This window comes from Phlebotomus papatasi, chromosome 2 (genome assembly GCF_024763615.1).
Source record: "Phlebotomus papatasi isolate M1 chromosome 2, Ppap_2.1, whole genome shotgun sequence".
Lineage (NCBI taxonomy): Eukaryota > Metazoa > Arthropoda > Insecta > Diptera > Psychodidae > Phlebotomus > Phlebotomus papatasi.
In genome coordinates, this window is record NC_077223.1 from 59,278,611 (window position 1) to 59,300,249 (window position 21,639).

Consider the following 21,639-nt stretch of genomic DNA (forward strand, 5'->3'; position numbering starts at 1 on the left):
CTATCGGGGCAGTTGATAATGTTGTTGTCAAACAGGAAAAAAGTAAACAAAAGTTTTTCGCGGTTGTTTTTACCCAGTTTTCCGTGGTTTTCCACCCCAGAAATTCAATTTCAGGATGGAGACTGGTGAGAAAAAGAAACGTGCTTGTGTAGTGCCCGTGTGCAAGGATGAGAGATTCGATTTAGTCCACAAATTGCCGATGAATGCGGAAAGAGCAGATGAATGGATAAATAGCCTGGGTATTCCGGAACTCAAAAATCATCCCATTGACGAATTACGAAAGAGGATCTTTGTGTGCTGTCGTCACTTCCGGAAGCAGGACTACAAGAATGTAGAGTCCAGGCATCTCAATAAAACCGCCGTGCCATCAATAAACCTCAAGGAATTGGACAATTTCAATGTAATTGATCAATCAGTGATGGTCAAATCAATCCCGGAACCTGAAGTCATAGTTCCACATCCAATGCAGAAGGTTCAACCGGTAGTCCAGCGAACGAGAGTCAAACCGGACACCTCAACAAATTCGAGACTCCTCAATGCAGTCAAAAGGAAACGAAAATCCGAAGAGCATCTCGAAGAGGAGGTTCTCGACGATAACATCTCCTTGAACATCTCGAACACCAGGACGCCCAAAATCATCAATCAACCCTCCTCCACTAATCACTACTTCATCCTACCTTGTCTTCAAGAACGACCGAGGAAGAGAGTTCTGCAGAAGCTGGATGATGAAGTCAGCGATCTCCTTGTTTTTGCCAATCTTCCGGAAGTAGCTGAACAAGTGAAACCCGAAGAGCTGCCTAGATTGAGTGAGTAAATTTTGCGAGTAGCCCCATTGATAATCTGGGTCAGAGCGAATTGTGCCCTCCTGCTGTGATTTTCCCCTCAAAGGTCATGCCTTATCAGTCACCTCCTGTGACTGGAGGAAACAGCCCATCCCACTGAATTTCTCAAATTCTAACTCAGTCTTCTCTCAACCACCAGCCATGTCCAGTGATTGCATCTCTGTCCCATCGCGCAACCTCAGGCTGAATTATTTCTGGCTGAGGGATCACTGCCGGTGCTCCCAGTGCTACAATTCTACCACGAAGCAGAGAAGCTTCAGCATTCTGTCCCTTCCGGCTAATGTGACAGCGAAATCCTGCCAATTAACCGATGACTCCCTCGCTGTTTCTTGTAAGTACACATCCCACTCACAAATCTTCATCAAGCTTCAAATATGGTCAGCCCAAAAATTCTTGCGCATTTTCAATTTACAAAAAAAACCTTAGAGGCGATTTTTTTTCTTTTCCCATTAACCCTTTAACGACGAGACACTTTTTACTGACTGAAAATCAACAACAAAAATTAAACCGATAAACATAATGATAAGTCTTACTGTGTTATCACACTTGCACATTAAAATTTTAATATGATTCACATTAATTGTCGTTTGTGAACGTCCAAATGTGTAATTTGTGTGTTTGAATCATTTTATATTCAAAATTTGATCTATTTGTTGATAAAAAGGTAGACTTGGCCCGCAAAATTTGATATAAATTGATTTATAGCATTAATGCGAAAAATTAATGCGATTTTCACTTTAATTTTTTAATGTGAAAAATATTTATGCTTTAGGTAAATTTAAACTTATTTTTGCAGGCCAAGTCCACTTCTTTATCAATAAATAGAAAAACCCCAAATATTAAGTGACTCAAAGACACAAATAACATATTTGGACGCTCACAGGCGACAATTATTGTGAATCACATTAAAATTTTAATGTGCAAGTGTGATAACGCCCTTACATCTAACCTTGCAAAGTCCAAAGAGTCTGATTCGGTGTATTTTGTGTTTCTATGAATGTTAGAGACAAAAATAGCCCAAAAATTTAAGTAATTTTTCTGACAATACCAATGAATAATATTTTTCGCTTTAATGAAAAATATTACGTATGAGTATTGTAGTTTTTATTGGCAAAAGGGTTTTGCTTAAAAAAAATTAAAAGTATAAAAAATAAATAAAATCAATTATGAATTCGAGAATTTAAAAATTCGCCATTTTTGAGCTTAAATATTTACTACATAGCAAATAGCTAGAGACTTGCAAAAAAATATTCTAGATTCCTTCAACCTTCTACTTTACAATTATGTACAAACATAAGAAAAAAAATAACTTTAGGTAGTCAGGAAAAATTATATTCTTTATGGGACACCGGTGTTCCAATCGTCCATGGCGTCTACACACTAGTAGAAATTTCTTTAAAAAATGCCTTTTTTTAAGAAAATTTCCCCTATCCTTATAGGCAGAAACGTCAGAATTTTTTAAAAAAGGCATTTAAAAAAAATTACTAGTGTGTAGACGCCGGGTTAAATTTTTTATCGTTTTATCGGTCTTATCAGATGGTTTTAAAAAAATGCTTTTCGTTTTGATTTTAATTCACTTTTTCGCTGGACTCGCATTCGAGAAAAATCCATCTTATTTTTTTTTACTGAAATTATTAAATTCTAATTCTAGTTAACTAAATTAATTATCTTTTTAAAGTGACTTAAAGGTTCTTAAATGTCCGTCTATTCTCTAGATTTCAAGGAACTTGTAAAGTAAGCAAAACTAAAACCAGAAGCGCTGTAGTCTCATTCATGACAAATATTCAGATTACTGGTCAAAAACAAATTGTAATCAATATAAAAAGCGTTATCATTATACTAAAACAATTGAAAAAATAGCAATACCGCCTTCTAAAAGAATACAGTTCGAAGCTGTTGCATACCGGAAAACACTGTTAAGTTATTCCTAATATGGGGATCTCAGTGGTGCAATAGGCAAGGCAGCTGATCTTGGGCGGACGAGATCTCTGACTCGAACAACTGACTGTCAGAAAAATACATTTTCACTGTGATAAAAACGTAATATAATGCACCGCCTCTGCCCACAAAAGACTCTGGGAGCATGGAAGAAGCATCCACATCACGGGGAAGGCGCTCCTGGACGGTCTACACATGGACTTAGTGGATTCTTCCACCACGGAATGCAACAGTATTATAACATGATTACGTTGTAACAAAGTATTCCGATACGATTAATAATAATTCCTAATATCAGTTTTCAATGTCGAAAGTTAAAAAGACTATGGAAAGCTTATATTTTAACCAACCGGAACAAGTTTGTGTTCGACGAAAAGGTCTTGGAATCTCTGACAAGTCTCAATTAGTTTTAGTCTATTAAACTGTTATCCCTGTCACTAAAAGCTTTCAGTTCGCAACTTTTATTGAATAAATTTTGTGCGCCACGTTGCTTGTTTTCTTTTGAATTAACCCATTCAGTCAATGTACCAGAAATACTTGAGATAGGATGTTCATACTTTGGGATTAGTTTCCTACAGATTAATAGATGATTTTTTTGAAAAGAAAATTTTTTTATTCATTATGTGGGAATGGGGAGACGCCCTCAAACACGCGTCTTAACGGTCACTGAATTTAAATTTTGTTCATTAATTAATTACAAACTCTATTAATTTATATAGAGTAACTATCCAAGAAAACACATTGGCAACCAGAATTCAAATCAGAAAAGAGGATGAAAGCCAATTTTAACAAATTCGACAGTATGTCGAATTTTCCGTCCGCCATTTTGAGCAAAATTTTTGCATGACTTTCTACGAAGTGAGAAAAGAACAACAAAATGTATTCCCATCTCTGTCGGGCTATTTTTTCCAAGTAATTGAAAGACTAAGGTAACTAAAAATCCATTCCCGACAGAAATTCGATTATCAATTGCCCTGGAATAAATCATCTAAAATCACTCAATTTGCGTATGATGTATAATACCATGGTAAGGAATGGGTTAATGACAGATGGGTAGGAATTTTCTTACTTTTGTCTACTAAATATTGAACTAAAATGACTTAATGTTGCATTAATCGCACTTTCTTTGGATATTTGGAAGAGTTTGTGAACGTCTTAATGAGAAATATAACATTTTTGCTGCAAATTACAAGCCATGCAAACGAGCAAAAGAAGTTACGGCAAATGCTGATTACTGAAAATTTTGTATGGAAATTTGTCGTAAAACTTCCCCAAAAATGGAAGTTACGACAAATTCTGATAAATTTTTATTAATTAAGGGAACTTACTATAATTTTTGTTTAAAATAATTTTTATTGGGCTTATAAAAGTTTCTTTTTCTCAAGTGCGTTTAATAAACAAAATTACCTTGATTCCAAATATGTATATGTCTCAAAATCGCAATAATGAAGTTACGATAAATGCTGATTTAATTGACGAATTTTCTCCAGGTTTCCCTATATCCAATTCAAAACTGTCAAAGCAATTAAATCAAATATTTAAATCTTAGAAAAGATTTATTTTTTTGCAACCCACGCAACTGCGCAAGAAATTTTGAAATGACCTCATTATTTGCTAGCTAATTAACTATTATTATTATTATTTATTATGTATCGGCAAAAAGCCATATACATGTAAAAAAATCAGGTACATATAGAGGGCTACAATTCTTACAATTTTCTATCTATACCTGTCTAATGAATCGATTACAAAAATGAAGAAAAAAATGAATACATTATTTAGAAATTAAAGAAATTCAAAAAAAAAAACTTTATAAATTTTAAACTATCTTAATTGCTTTTGGTGTCTTTGCTACCTTGAAAAAGAGAAGAGGAAAAAAACAGAAACTTAAATTGTTAAATTAGTTGCTCTTATAAAAAGAGCTACTTTAACTAAGTTATCCAAATTATTACCAAGCAGCTTTTTCAGTTCGACATTGGTGATGCCTATTCTGTCTCGGAGATGGGAGTATTCAGGACAATTGACTAGGATGTGCTCTACTGATAGTGGAACGTTACAAATGGAACAAGTGGGAGGGTCAGTTCTGTCCATCAAGTAGGAATGCGTTGCGTTCGTATGTCCAGTTCGGAGTCTCGTTATAATGCAACTATTTTTGCGATTCATGTCAGGGAATATTATTTTGTCTGGGTCTTCAAAGATTCGTCTCAGTTTATTAGTCATGTCAACGTCCTTCCAGTCCTTGCGTCTATTTTGCTTTAAAATACTTCTCATTGTTGTTTTCATGTCTGCATAAACTAATGAATTACTTCTTCTAATGCAACTTTCAGAAACCTCCTTCACGATTGCCTTAACTTCCTTTATACCAAGAGTCTCTTCGCATACCCAAACTACTTTTATTCGACCCTGAGAGAAGCATATGAGGTCATGGATCTTCAAGACAAAATAATTTTTACTTTTTGGATTCATTAATTCTTCTACACCCAAAAGAGAACTGGTAGCTATCAAGATTGGATTACTTTCTGGGACATAGCAGTAGCAGGCTTCCATAATTGCAATAAGATCGGCATTGACATTGTGTGTATGCCTAGCTATATTTTTCTTAAATGAAATATCTAAATCTGCTGACCAATATGCGATCCTACTAATTTGTTTATTCCTGCAAGACGAAGTATAAATAATATTCCAATTAGAATGAATCCTACAATACTCATCAAATTTGTCTACAGTTCGAGCAGTACCAGCCCCACTCACCCAAAAAATTTTGATTGCTAAATTTATATTTGAATACTTAAAACACCAAGGGGGATTACTTGAAGTGGACAATTTAATAATTTTATAATTAGGGATACTGTTTTCTCTAAAAGCTTTATTGGCAATTTCTATCCATGATTTTACTCTTCTTTCTTTATTACTAGGGCGAAAATTTAATACTTTTTCATGTAACATGTGACTAGGTAATGATTTAACTTTTTCTAAATAAGACATTAATAAGAATTTTCTCCTATAATTGAGTGAAGGAAATCCCCCTTCGGCCAACACACTAGCAATGGGAGTGGATTTAAAAGCTCCGGTTGCTAACCGAACTCCTGTGTTATAAACTCCATTAAGTCTATTTAGGGACTGATCTGACGCTGTTCCATAAACTTGTGCCGCATAATCTAATTTTCCGCCTATTAAAGCCCTATGAATTTTTAGTAACTGGGTTCTATTTGCTCCCCATTTAACTGATGATAAAGCCTTGATAATTTTTAAACGATTTTGACAATTTGTTCTGAGGTCTTCTATTTGTCTTTTGAAATTAAGTTTTTTGTCAAATGTAATACCTAAAATTTTTAAAGTTTGTACTGGTTCAATTACTCTATTATTTAGTTTTAATTCGGGATCCTGACAGTTCCGCTTTCGGCAAAAATGAATCCACTTGGTCTTAGATGGAGAGAAAGATAAACCATGTTCAAATGCCCAATTTTCGAGTGTCGAAATACCATTTTGGATATGGCTTTGAAGATCTTGAGAGGTTTTGGATGATCCATAAATCACAATATCATCTGCGTAAATGAAATGTTTAACATTATTTTCAGATAGAGCATTAGAGATCCCATTAATGGCAGTAAGGAAAAGTGTCACTGATAAAACACTTCCAGTTGGTGTACCATTTATTTGTTCTCTCCATGATGATTGACAATTTCCTACCATTACAGTGAATTGTCTATTATCCAAGAAATTTTCTATATAATGAAGCATATTACCCCTAAATCCCCAGTCCCTAAGTTGCTTAATTATGATGATCTTCCATAGCCTCTCATATGCTTTTTCCAAGTCAAAACTTACGGCAAAGACATGTTCCCCGTTATTAATTTTTTCAGCTACGAAATCTTGAAGACAAGTAAGATTGTCTAATGTGGACCTAGACTGACGGAATCCGGATTGATATCGTGAAAGTAGTTGCTCTTTTTCAAGCCACCATGAAATTCTATTTGCTACCATTTTTTCTAAAACCTTTCCAATGCAACTAAGTAATGATATCGGACGGTAATTCGTTGGATCAGAGGCATCTTTCTTGGGTTTTGGAATTGGAATAATCAGAGCTCTCTTCCATTCTTCTGGGAAGACTCTTTCTGAAAAAATTTTATTGTAAATTCTTAATAGATAACTTTTAATATGTTCTGGAGCTTTTTTAATCATGTTATACGAAACATTGTCCAGACCAGTGGATTTACCTTTAACCGAACTTAAAGCTTTATCTAATTCATTAGGAGTAAAAATTTGATTTATTTCAGAAGAGGGCACCACTAATGGGACAGTCTGATACTGCTTCAGTGACTCTTGAATTTGGCTTTGATTTAGACTTAAATGAGAGTTATCTGAATTTTTATAAAAAGTGTCGGCTAGAACTTCGCATACATCCTTTGGATCTGTTATTGCTACGTCCGAAACGTTTAATTCCCTTATACGACTACCCTTGAAAGATCCTGAAATCTTCTTAACTTTATCCCACACAATTTTTGGAGAAGTATCAGGTTTAATATTTTCAACATATTTTTCCCAACTAGATCTTCTGGCATCATCCATCAGTTTTCTTACTTCTTTTTGCTTCTCTCTATATATTTTTAAGTTACTGTATGTGGGGTGTTTATAAAATTTCTTAAAACATTTGTTTCTTTCCTTGATTTTACTAGAGATAACTGAGTTCCACCATGGTACATACTTATCGCGAATTAAACCACTTGACTTCGGTATAGATTTTTCAGCTGCTTTTACCAACCCTGTTGTTAAATAATCAACTGATTCTCTTGTGGGTAACTCTTTAGTAGTATCGATATATTCATCAACTTTTTTGACAAAAATGTCCCACTTAGCTTGATCTTCCTTCCATCTTATTCTAGTAGCATGTGTCAGGGAAACGTTAGGAGAAGTAACAAAGATAGGAAAGTGATCACTGGCTGAGGAATTATTCGCAACGTTCCACTCAAGGTTAATTGACAACGCAGGAGAAATAAGGGTTAGATCAATTGCGGTGAGCGCACCATACCCCGGATGAAGATAGGTTGCTCTTCCGTCATTGAGACATGTTATATTGTTAGTTTGGATGAAATCTTCAATTACTCTACCTCTGGAGTTAAAATAAGCACCACCCCACATAGGATTATGTGAATTGAAATCTCCACAAATCACAACACGATCACCAAGCTGACGCAAAATATTTTCTAATGTAGGAACTGACAAACTGTCTCTCGGATTAATGTAAATTGAGCAGAAAGCAATCATTTGACCTCTAATTTTCACCTTAACTGCTACTGCATCAAGAGTAGTAGAAAGGTTAATGATAGTATAGGGAATTTCTGACTTTATCAAAATAGCAACGCCTCCTTTAGCAGTATCAAATAAGTGATTGTTAGCAATTATATCATACTTTGCAAAATTAGGATTTGTCCTAGAAGTTAAATGAGTTTCCTGCAGTAAAATTACGTTAGGTTTGTACTGATTAACAATAAGTTTTAATTCACTGAAATTATTCCAAAATCCATTTATATTCCATTGTAAGAAATCCATTTTAAAAAGAAAAAGTGAAAAAAAAAATCAGGAAACTCATAACAAAAAAAATACTTGAATTATTTGTGCCCTAGGACGACGGCCCGACTGCGAGAGTTCCACGAACCCCATGAGTATACATGAGATCGTCCAAAACTCCCGCAGCCGGGCCGCCCCCCCAACGCACAAAAATTATCATGAATTCTTACCCTAGTCTACACCTATTACCCTACGAATTGTAGCTTCATCAACAGTTTTCTCATGGTGAATAACTCCGGGTTTGTGGGCCACACTGCTAATATAGCTGTCGCTGGGCAGCACGGCAAGCTTCTTCCTTTTGTTCTTCCCAGTCTTTGTCTTCTCAACTAAACCTGCCTTGACACGGTTGGAATCTGTCTCCTCGGATGAGGAGGTATTCTTCTGCCGTTTCTTGTTCTGCTTGGAGACGACTTGGTAGTCATCAACATCCTTAATATTTGTGACTGTTGTATCTTCCAACACATGGCTCTGCTCCTCAACATTGAAGTCCATCTCCTCAGAGCTTTCCTCTTCATTAGTAGTGTCGTAAGTGGATGAAACTTCTTCGACACCTCCGACGGCTCCTTCAGCTTCGATCTCATCTTGAACTTCTGTCTGGGTCTTTTGCGGATTTGCTGCTTCCGGATCTTGTACTACCTTCTTGGGCTTCCTATTACACTGACAGAGACAATGTTCACAGTTAACACCAAAGGATGTCTCTCTCTTCCCTGTAACTCCAGCAAACGTGTTATCTTCCATACTCATCTTGGCAATGAATCTCCTCTTGGCTTCAGCGAAAGAAATTTTGTTGTACACTCTAATCTTTTGGATCTCGAACTCCGTTCGGAAAACTGGACAGCGTCTAGACCAGCTTTCGTGGTCTCCTCCACAATTTATACATCTTGGACCTCCAGCACAGGGTTCGGGATAGTGGTCCTTTTGGGCACAGGACCCACACATTGCTGCTCCTTTACATGTTGTCTTCATATGGCCAAATTTTTGGCAATTAAAGCAGCGCAACGGATTGGGAACGAACGGCTTTACATCAATTCTCAAGTAACCAGCTTTAATGTACGTTGGAACTTCCGGAAGAGCAAACGTAACTGCAAATGTACCTGTATTTTTCCATTGTGAAGCTTCATTTCCCTCTCTATTTTGACTGGCCCTCTTTTCGAGTTCAGTGGGCTTCCTCTTGATCTGTCGGATCTCCGTTACCATCTGGGACGATAATTCCGTGAGGAGTTCTTGCTCATCCATATAGGCGAGATCCCAGCAATGAATGATTCCCTTGGATTTGTTGAGTGTCGGGTGTTCAGTCACAGAAATATCAAAATCACCAATCCTCTTGATGTTCATCATCCGGTTCGCCTGCTCCTTTGATTTTGTTTCAACCAAAAGAGTGCCATCCTTTAGTCGAGACATATTGTTCACATCACCATAAGACCGCATCGTTCTCGCAATGAGAAACGGAGATACCGCAGTCATATCTTCGTGGCCTTTTGCATCTCTCTTCATCACCAAATAGCGTTGCGCACGTGCAATCCTCTCAATCTCATCATTGTACATGTCGAAAAAGCCCTTTTTCTGGTTGTTCTGTATCGGTGGGAAATCGTTTGGGGAAAGGGAGAAGTCTCCCCCGCCCCCGCCAGCATCAGATTTCCAGGGCATAGCCCTGCTTTTCATAGAATTCAGCGACCTAACCTCAAAGAGGTTGGCGAAACTATTTCACAAGAAAACTTCAATAAAGTGTTTTATGCCAAAAATTCACTAACTATAAGTTATATTCTTATCTTCTCTACTCTTGAGAGTAGGAATATGCAAGAATTTATCTACAGAACGTCCACAATCTCAAGAAAAAGTTGGAGCACAAATTTCACGTGTATTCAATTTGACGTTTCCAACTCGAGTGTGCTAGCTAATTAAAAGTTCACAAATTGCCACCTACTTGCCGTGCCTCGGATTTTGCCTTTTTCTACTCTGTAAATTCAATTAAAATTCTACACATTTAATCGGAATGAATCGAAAGTGACTTCCAGGAAATTTTTATTCCGGCTTAACACAATTTTTTCCCCACATTAAATTAATATTTTTTGAGGGATATTTGGGTTACAGGGAGTGATGGGCATGAATCTCAATACTCATGGGATTTCCTCGTGGAGAACATGTGCGAACTGAAGGAGAGGCAATCGGGCAGGGTGCTCTGGAATGCCGAGATAATAGCCAAGAGTGACGTTGCTCGTGTTCCTCTGGGTGACTTCATGTCGGATGACAATGTGGCTAGGAATGTGGTTGAGAGTTTGGTGCAATTTGGTGTGGCTTTTGTGGACAAAGTTCCACCAAATTTGTCCTGCACCGAACTGGCTATTAAAAGGCTCTTTCCCATTCACAAGACCTTCTTTGGGGAGATGTGGACATTCCAGAGTGGAGTGATGAAGGAAAATGATACGGCGTATACCCATGAAGCTCTGGGAGCTCACACGGACAACACCTACTTCTGTGATCCTTCGGGATTGCAAGTGTTGCACTGTACGGAATTTGAGGGAGATGGAGGTGAATCTCTACTTGTGGATGGCTACAGAGTGGCCAGTGAGATCAGGAGAAAGTATCCTGAGGTCTATGAGAGACTCTGCTCCACTGAGATTCCTTTTGAATATGTCGATGAGACTCATCATCACTCCTACATTGCTCCCATCATCAAAAAAGACAACATTAATGATTCTGTTGAGCAAATAAGGTAAGCAGAAGCTGCTTAGAAAACATATTCATCTGTTTTTTATTATCATTTTTAGAGTTTTTATATTTTTACTAGGCCTTTGACCCATCATTCATAATAATCTCTTTTGCAAAAATTATCTCATAAAAAGCGGAATTATTATTTTTTTTTGTGAATTGGTGTAACAAATCTTTTAATATTGCTGTGTTTTTAAATGATTAAATAAACAATAAGCTCTACCGAAAATTAATTATAAATCACGGCCCCTTCAGTAGTTATGGCAAATTTAAGTTAGGATAAATTAAGCCAACTCAAAACCTGCTCCAAATAGAAATTTTTCGCTACTCCAAATGGAAACGTAATTGTTTTCACGATAAATACAGTACTAAATTATTATATTTATTTTTTTCTATACAACAGTTTCATTATTTAGTTAATTTTGCTCCAAATAAATACAGCGAAAATCCATTCATATTCACAAATTTTAATTTGTTAATTTCTCAGAAAAATTAAAAGTGTACCTTTTCACCATCGAATTTTTCATCGATCGACCATGTTTTCCAATGAAAAACACAATAAAGTGACTGTTGTTTATTCGTTTTGTTTAACATTTATGTAATATTTCTGGCTAATTTTAGTTCAATTAAGCACTAATCTTTATTATTAAGGGTACGTGAAGTTTTCAAATGAAATAACTACCTATTTCGTGAACAAAAAGGGTTTTTCTGATGTGTCTGCAAATGCTTCAATAGGAAACCCCGGAAATATAATTTTTTTGGAGAGATTTTCTTATTGTTTTAGATGGGAAAGGAGAAAAGACCAGGAATAAGAACAAATCTTGCACTCAAGAGCAACTTAACAAGGTTTTGGAAGCCTTTCTTCTCAGTTTCACGTACACTGTTTGTCTCCAATTAGAAACTTTCCCTTGTCTCTATTTGAATTAATATGTTTCCAATAGAAGCATTTTACACTCGGGTATTTTTCTTGTATTTAATAAGTTTTCAAATTATATCTAAAGAATTTTCACTAAACAGTAACATTTTAGAAGAGTCAAGGTGCAAATTTATGTAATTCTCTTCAGAAAAAATATGAACCTAATGTGTTGAATCTTCTGTCAAAGTTAAAGCGTCTGGAAATGGTTTTGAATTAGGACATTTATCCTAAATCTAAAGTGCCTAGAAATATCAATAGTTATAATAAATCGCAAAAAAAAACATTTTTTTAAAGAGATTTTTATGATAGGGGATATAAAATTATTCAAAAATCGGTACTAAACCGGTTCATTTCAATACCTATCCAAAAAAACCAAATTTAACCAAATCGATTGAAAAATGGACCCTCCAAAGTGGTTGGCCTTTGACCTTTAATAATTCAAAATGGCGAATTTTACGGTCATAGGTACGTTTTTGGGCGAAATGTTCGCCTGGACTACTTCTAAAACATATCCGAAAAATGATTGAAAAAGCTTGGGCCAATTATGAGAAAAACCGAAAAAACATGGTTTTGGAGGGGATAGAGGGGGGGGGGGGTGGGAAGGGGAAAAAACATCAAGAGATATTATTTTTTTATTGGGGGTCATCGAAAACTGGAAGTCGATATCTCTTACCGTTTAACCTTTTAAGGACGAGAAGCTTTCCGCTGAGTGAAATACAATGAAATCAAGTTTCCCTCGATATTTTACCCTAAATAACAGATTTACGGTTAGACAAAAATTTTCTTATCCCGAGAAGTCCTGGAAAACTATGAATCATATATGACCCAATCGTCCATAAAGGTAAAAAAGCACAAAATTTTCCAGACGACTAATTTACTCGTTTGCTCTGTTATTTCTGTAGCAGGAATAACTTGAATATATTTGTGATAATAAAAAGAGTTAGGGTAGGTGTGCCAAATTCCGGCCAGCTTGCAATTTCGGCCACCTTTTTTGTTCCTCGAATTTCCATGAACTTTTAGATTTTACGTACTCTAGAGATTATACAATGCAAAAGAATAACAAAAATGTAGCTTAGACAAACGAGATGACGTGAAAAAGATATTAGAAGAATTCCCGAAGGGCAAGGAACTATGAGAATGAAGGTGGCCGAAATATGGCACCAAAGCTATGTCTACATTTTTATTCATTTTAAAATGTGTTAAGAATGATTTTAGAATAAATAAAGACAGTAAACTCTTTACAAGGTTCCAAGCAACACTCTTACAAAAGAAAGAATAAAAAAAATCAATTTGTATTTAAAATATTACATTTCAAACTTGAGACTTTGACTCTTGCACGCAACTCTGCCGAAATTTGGCACACTTACCCTATTTAGAGTACGAGTAAAAATTAAAACGATCAACTCATTCAATTTTTGGTCTCAAAGAATTTTGAAGAGTGGTACACAAAAACAATAATTTTTATCATAAAAATGTATTAATGTTTACTTCATTTTCTATTTTTATGAATTTTTTATCAGTGTAAAAAGGGAAAGTCTCAATTTTCTAAGTTTTATAGACAAAGACAATAGATCAAAGGGGTCAAGCACTGAAGTCTAACTATGTTACAGTTGATCTTTATACGGGTCCCGGTTACAATCTCGAAAGACACAATCCCGAAAGTCCAAAATTCCGGAAACCAAAATTCCGAAAAGTCATCATTTCGAAAAAGTCAGAAGCCCGAGAAGCCAAAATGTCGGACAGACCAAAATCCCAAAGACAAAATTCCGATTGCCAAAATCCTGAAATCGAATACCAAAGTCCCGAACACCAAAATACCGAAAAAGATCGAAATTCCGAGGGCCAAAATCCCGAAAAGGTTAAAATTCCGAAAACCAAAGTCTCGAACGCCAAAATCCCCATCATCCAGAATTCCAAAAAGCCAAAATTCTGAGAAGACAATATCACAATAAGTCCAGAATCCCGAGCGCGAAAATCCTGAAAGCCAAACTATTGAAAAGATAATATCCCGAAAGCCGAAATTGCAAAAGTGAAAATCTCGAAAGCCTAAAATACCGAAAACAGGAATCCAAAAAGTCAAAATATCGAAGGCTAAAATCTCAAAAAGGTCAAAATCCCAAAAAGTCCAAAATCCCGAATATAGTTCAAAGTTTTTAGCCAAAATTCCGAATATGAAAATCCTGAACACCCGAATAGGTCAAAATTCCGAGAGCTAAAATCTCAACAAGGCTAAAATCCTGGAAAGTCCAAAATCCTGAATGGTTTAAAATTTCTAGACAAAATTCCGAATACCTAAATCCCGAACACCAAAATCTCGACTAGGTCAAAATTCCGAGAGCCAAAATCTCACAAAAGGCTAAAATCCCGGAAAGTCCAAAATCCCCCCGAATGGTTCAAAATTTCTAGATAAAATTCCGAATACCTAAATCCCGAACACTAAAATCTCATCTCATAAGACAATATCCCGATGAGACAAAAATCCCAAAACTTAAAATCCTCAAAGCCAAAATCCTGGAAACTAAGCCTAATTTTTTTACATAGTACTTGCGTGGTGATAGAAAACGTATGAGGGGGAGGGGGAGTAAAGAAAGAGATATGTTTTGAGGTAATGTAATCTTAGGAGGGTTCATCCAAAATCAGAAACCAATATCTCTTACCGTTTGAATTTTAGGTAGGTCAGAAGACGGAAAAAACGAAAAACAATATTTTTAAAATAGAGTTATTACCGTTACTTCACCAATTCATTATCGATTGTGACCGATACAATCCAGTTTGGAATTTCAAAACCTTTTAAATAAATCCAAATTTGACAAAATCGGTTGAAAAACTGGCACTCCAGGGTGGTTGGCCTTTGACCTTGAATAAATAATTCAAGATGGTTATTTTTCCTATGAACGAAATGTTCAACTTGGCTACCTCCAAAAGATATTTAAAAATCACCTAGACGTAGATAATTTAAAAAAACATGTTTTTGGAGAAGATGGAAGTGATGGGGTGAGAGTGATTTAGGTAAGTTGCTTCACTAGAGAATGTTGACTTGTAGGGGGGTCACCGAAGACCGAATCTCGATATCTCACCATTTAGAAACAAGAATGGTGAAAATTTGAAAAAAATGGATTGTGGGGATTGTGGATACCTGAAATCCAAATACTACGTGAAGGCGTGGCCTGATTTTTCTTAATTAATACAGCATTAAGACTTCGTTAGTAAATTAATAATTAGGGGAGACTGGGGCAAAAAGTCACAAAATGGATATTTTATTTTTTTTTTACAAGCTACCCTAGCGCCCCAGAAATTTCTAATTAGTGCAATTTTATAGGAAATTTACTGCTCTACAACTTTGTGAAAGTCATTTTCCTCTATTTTGTGAGGAAATACATTTATCGAGCCAATTTCTAAAAGGTAATTTTATGACCATTCTCAAAAATGCTGGGGCAAATAGTACCAGGTATGGGATATTATCACATTTTTATTTGCTTTATTACGGGCTTTCGTAAATTTAAAAAAATAGCTAGGTGACATATTTTAACGCTTTAAGGACGAGAATGTGCAAAATCGGGAGTCAGAAAAAATCACTTTTTCTGACTTTTTACGGCAAAACATACCTTTATAGACGGCTGTAGGAAAAATTTCATTTTTGGGTCACCGGTGACCCAATCGTCCTTAAAGGGTTAAAAGAAAATTTATTCCTCTACAACTTTTTAACACACAGTTTTCTCTATCTGAACGAGAAAAGTGCTTTTCACGCTATTTTAGAAAAAACACACAAGAGACTGCTAATCGTTTGACCAGTGCAAAAAAAAGCGGTGAGACATGGAAATGATGTTTCTTCTCGCCGTGACATATCAGAAATTGCTTCAGTCTTTGTTACTTTTTGCTCCATACCTTTTGTTACTTTTTACCCCAAGTGGCCATTTTTAATAAAAGGATTTCTGGAGAAAAGAATCTTTGTAAAATTCTAAAGTAGATAGTGGTTTAGGAAATTATTTAGGAAATATTTACCAGTGCATCAGTTTTGGAAAATAAGTAGGTCAAATTTGATATCTGTTGTAAAGAAAACATTTCGAAAATAGGGCTGAAAATTTCAATAGGGTAAGTGTGCCAAATTTCGGCATAGTTGCATGCAAGCGACAAAGTCTCAAGTTTGAAATGTAATATTTTTAATAAAAATTGAATATTTTTGTTACTCTTTTATAAGGAGTGTTGCTTGGAACCTTGCAGACAATTTGTCATATTTATTTTCTCTAAAATCATTCTTAATACATTTTAAAATGAATAAAAATGTAGACATAGCATTGGTGCCTATTTCGGCCACCTTCATAGTTCCTTGCCCTTCCGGAATTCTTTAAATATCTTTTTCAGATCATCTTGTTCGTCGAAGCGACATTTTTTACTATTTTTTTGCATTGTACAATCTCAAGAGTATCCAAAAACTAAAAATTCATGGAAATTCGAGAAACAAAAAATATGGCCGAAATTGCAAGCTGGCCGGAATTTGGCACACTTATCCTATATATTTTTTTATTTTCTGAATTCCTTGTTCGCATTCTAAGAAGCCTACGACTTTGAAGAAGGTCTATGAAGGCCATCTATGGAAAAAAAATATAAACCGCTTTCTCTTTTATCTTGGAAGATATTGAATTTTCAAATTTTTAATTTGTGACTTTTTGCCCCAGTCTCTCCTAATAAATAGAAAATGTGCTGTATATTTTAAATATAGTTAAAACCCAGGATAAACTAGGTGGACTTGATTAGTTTGAAACTCAATATTTGATAATTCCTAAAAGGGGCGTAGTTTAAAATTGTGGGCGGAGTTAGCTTATTTTTTTCATTTTCTTTTTGATCAATTCTTTCAGGTTCAATTTATACGACCGAGCTCCGATGAATACCCTTCCTTACGAGAGGATTCAGCAGTTTTACGATGATCTGCGAATGATGGCAACGGAAGTGGCTTCCAAGAGGAATGAATGGTGGTTCAAATTAACTCCAGGCACTGTCATGATTTTCGACAACTGGCGCCTTTTGCACGGCAGGGCAGCTCTTACGGGGAAGAGGGTCATGTGTGGCTGCTATGTCTCCCGGACGGACTTTCTCAGTGTTGCCAGGAAAATGAAACTAGTGGATTGATTTTTATTCCAAAAAATCAAATACAAAAGCAAATAAATTCCATTGACTCTGAAGTGTTTCTCATTTATTCAACTAAGGTTTTTAATTAAATTCTGTAAGACTGAACTTTTAATTTGTCTCCCTTCATCATCCTTCTGCATGTTCTGCATCCCAGAAAAGCAATTAGAAAGTTTCTGAATGTGTCGAAAGGGTATTTCAAGGTTTTCGGGATATTTTGTGGAGTTTGGGTCAATTGCAGCTGAAGGCGGATCCGGTGAAACTATAATAGCTCATTTCAAATTGAGGACAAATTGAGCAAAGCTCTCACTAAGAGGCAAATGGCAAAGGGTGCAAGGGAAATACTGAGGATGGAAGATGAACTCCTGACACGGTGTGTTAAATCTATGAATGAGACCACATGGAAGATGGGAACCCGGAAATCCTCACTGATCTTAAATTGCAGATCAACACGGGGTCCAAAATCAATACTAGCTCTCTCAATGAGGGCTTGATGGCGATTTCCTGCCACTTCCAGTCGTGCAAATTGATACAAATGCTTCGCTCGGATGACCATGTTGCGACAGGTAAGAGTTTCATCCACTGAATCGTAGATCCCTTCAACAGATGAAGATTCAACCATCCCCTTGAGGTCCATCTGGATCCAATTGCTCGTGTCATTCCTTGGATTCCCGAATTCCGACACAAATAGCTCCTCAAAGGGAAAGCTTTGGGTTGCATTGGGGAACATCAAGAGATGTAGGAGGATTTTCTCATGAAATTCTCTGCAAATCTCTGTGAAATTTGTATCCTGGGTAATATTGAGATTGTCCAGAAGGTGAATTTCGCATGTTTTCACCTGATTCTCTCCAAAATTGAGCATATCCCGCGAGTAATTTCTCGAAATACAAATCCCACGATTACTTTCCGGCAAATTCATGTGATAATCCTCATCCTCAGATGTCCGATTTGGATGGAAGTAGTCAATAATGGGTTGCTGCTTATCCTCTGAAACATTAACGCTACGAATATGGGAGAAAATGACCGGTTTTCCTGGTAAATATCCAATATTCCCGCTCACAGTATGACTCTGGGATTCATTTACCGTGGTGAAAACTACATCAATCCTTTGCTGATAGGATTTCCCCATCTCCAGGTGAGATTTCTCAACAGCAAAAGCCTCAAATTTCACGAGAACTGTGAAATTATGCGTAAACCTCATGATGAGATCAAAGGGAAAGTTATCAGGAAATTCAGTCACATTCCAAGTTCTGCAGTTGTGCAAATTTTTGCCATTCCTGCAGCGGAAAATCTCCACAGAGACACATGAATTTGATGCATCGACACAGGGAATCTTTGGTTTTGGAGGAATTTCCACTGCAGACAGTCTCATGAGGTATTCAATAGGAAAGGAATCTGTTGGATCTCTTAAGCAAATGCTATGAGAGTTTTTGAGGAATTTAACAGATTCCTCCACATGACAAATTGCTCCTGAAAGTGAAAGTGGCATTTTCAGTTCTTTCTCACCCACTTCCGTGGCAATCTCTATGGGATCGTGCAATCGATAGGACTCCCAGACAGAATCAACAGGAGATTCCTGAAGGACATCTGGCCACTTGTGGATTTTTTGGAAGGCAAGACTTTCATCGAATTCCTCAAATTCAAAGCGTCGGAGATTATTCTTGAGGACGCAGAAGATACTGGAAGATATCTTGCAAGAGGGAAGTCCATGGAGAGCATGGTAGTCTTCGGTGGAAATGTAGGATTCATGGCAATCAAATAGCGACAGCATCTCTCCTGTGCAGTCGATGTCACAGCAACAATCCACGTCGCAAACATTAATCTGAAAAATAGAGAAATAATGTCCTGATAAAATACCTAAAATACTAATGAAAATTATTAAACTCAATTTTTAAGTTTGACCCTTTCAAAGTACAATTTTCAGTTTAAATTTGTAGCATTTAGCACCAAGAGGTAAAAAATTGAAAATAATTAGCTAAGACACACACCAATCAACTATAAGGAATGGCTATAAACCTAGAATACTAATAAAATCTTAAAAGTGCTTAACAGCATACAATTTAATTTTAGGTATAACAACCGTACACTGGTAAAAATAAAAGGATCAAATTGATTCAAATTTGATCCTTTTGCAAAGGATGGATCAAATTTCTCACTCTGAATGAACATTTTTCTTAATAGAACATGTTAATTTGATCCATCCTTTGCAAAGGATTAATTTGTTCCTTTTATTTTTACCAGTGTATAATATCCTGTTAGGATTTATCCAGTCTGGTCAGGGATTCCAAGACCTTTCCAATGAAACGAAATTTGCCCAAATCGATTGAGAAATAAAATTTCTAGAGCCTTTTTAACTTTTGACCTTGAAAAACACCGATAAAAAAATTCAATGACATTTACATAAAATTTGGTAAGAAGCTTCCGTATAAAAGGGCAACATTCGAAATATAAATTAAATTCAGGTACTTCAGGTACCTTACTGATGCTTTACCGATTGAATCCGACGGTTTTAGATTAGAAATTTCAAGACTTCTCCAAGAAAATCCAATTTGATCAAAACTGATCAAAACGGTTGAGAAACGAAAACTCCAGAATGGTTTGGGGAGTTCCATATGGCCGAAAAAATATATCTCATAGCGTTTGGACTACAGACCATAAATAAATTGAATAGAGGAGACTGAGCAAAACAGTCCAATTTCCATGAATTTACCACTTTTACCACTAATTAAATAATTAATTTTTTACCACTTTACTGTTCCCAAGTGCTTCTGCATTATTAGCAACTTTTCTTTGTGTTGGTTTCTGTCTCGACTGTTTTTCCGAGTCCTGACAGGACACCACTAAACAGGCATGACAGGAACTAACACAAAGGAAAGTCGTTAATTCGGAACAGTAAAGTGCAAAACAAGTACGTTCATTTTTGAATGAAATAAATTTTGAGATTTTGAGACTATTTTACCACCAGCTTTGTGGAATGCTCGAACTCACGAGATTCGTGAATTATTTTTTAGCATATTTCTTTGGTGCTTAACTGGTCTACAATAGCAATTAAATTAACTCATTACAAAATCATTTGAAAATTAAAAATTAGTAAAGAAATGATTATTCTAGAATGTTTTGTCACGAGTTACATGCATATGGAAAAACAAAAATTGAACAAACGAAAAAGATAAGTAATTTACGGATATTTAACGGATTTCAAGATTTTTCCAAAAAATCCAAATTTAACCCTCTAACAGTATTTTCTTTAATATGAAAAAAAAGTAGTTAAATAATTTTGTCTAACTAAGATAATTAATGGTCCAATAAACTCAAAAAAAATCATCCGTTCTTCATTATCTCTTTTCGTTTGGGCGCCAGGTGAGAAAAGGTAAAGTCCGCATGGAGGCGGTCATATCTATTTAAGGCATCAAAAGACTGAAATATTTTTTATTGAAAAATAGTGAACAAATAGTAAAATAAATGAATTTTAAACGTTTTTTTATGGATGAATGTTCTATGATTAATCTAAAAGGGGTGGCAATGCGTCCGAGGCTTTGCGAGCTGCTCGAACTCCCGAGAAAGAGCTCTTCCTTATATACTTTTTCGCAAGTTTTCTGATGTATAGAAAATTATTATCGAATTAAATTTGTCTATAAATCACCACAAAACCATCTTAAAGTTGAAAATTGTTCAAAAGAGTGTTTCAAAAACTCATTAAACTTTTAATTAATTAATTGAGCAAGTCGGGTGCAAATTAAGCTTTGACCTTCAATAATTCCAGATGGCGATTTTTCCGGTGATAGGTGTCTAAGAACGAAATATTCAGCTGGACTACCTCTGAAACTCATCCAAAAATGAAAGAAATCGTCAGGGCCAATTTTTTGCAAAATTAGAAAACCTCATTTTTGACCTATTTTTGGGAGATATGGAACGCATTAAAGGGGAGGGGGAAAAATAAAGAGGTTGGGTTCGAGATAACGTCATTTAAGGAGGGGTCATCGAAGACCGGAAGTTGATATGTCTTACCATTTAAATTTTATATGGGTCAAAAGAATGAAAAAGTGCGAAAAACAATATTTTCAAAATAAATCTATTACCGTTACTTTCACGATCCCTAACCGATTATGACCGATGCAGTCGGGTTCTAGGGTGGAGAGAAGTTGAAAAAAACACGATTGTTAAAACTGCTCTCTCTTGGAGTTCGAGCAGTTAAAAATGATAAATTTTAGGAAAAAACTTTTATAATTTTTATAAAAAGACGTTAATGAAGCTCAAGGTGTTTCAATGAGACTGATTTTAAACTAATAGGTCGCAGGCTAGGTATGAAAACGTTACCTTCTTGTATAATTTGAAGGTCCCTTCTCATCTTCTGGTTTTATTTCACGATCTGGGGCATTAAAGGATGAATTAGGGAACTCATCATCATTGTTGAAGACTGCTTCTTTATCAATTTCGCTTAATTCGCAGAAATCGACCATTTTACCCTATTCTGTACAGTCTTATTGTAATCTCAATTGTTTTCCATGATTAATATATTGCAAAATAATAGTATATTTTACC

The 21,639-nt window shown here is 35.7% G+C and overlaps 2 protein-coding genes across 2 annotated transcripts in view; one reads left to right on the plus strand and one right to left on the minus strand.

Annotated features, from left to right (window-relative positions):
- On the plus strand, positions 1 to 17,153 carry LOC129801931 (trimethyllysine dioxygenase, mitochondrial). The gene is made up of 4 exons (XM_055847419.1): positions 1 to 806; positions 982 to 1,173; positions 10,440 to 11,061; positions 16,830 to 17,153. The coding sequence occupies exons 1-4, from the start codon at positions 116 to 118 to the stop codon at positions 17,098 to 17,100; spliced, it is 1,776 nt and encodes a 591-aa protein (XP_055703394.1). The 5' UTR covers positions 1 to 115; the 3' UTR covers positions 17,101 to 17,153.
- LOC129801929 (tectonic) overlaps positions 17,138 to 21,639 on the minus strand; it is a 23,786-nt gene continuing 19,284 nt past the window's right edge. Inside the window, exon 2 of the mRNA XM_055847410.1 lies at positions 17,138 to 18,919. Coding sequence (XP_055703385.1) covers positions 17,375 to 18,919 — 1,545 coding nt within the window. The 3' untranslated portion in view covers positions 17,138 to 17,374. The remainder of the gene's footprint in view (positions 18,920 to 21,639) is intronic.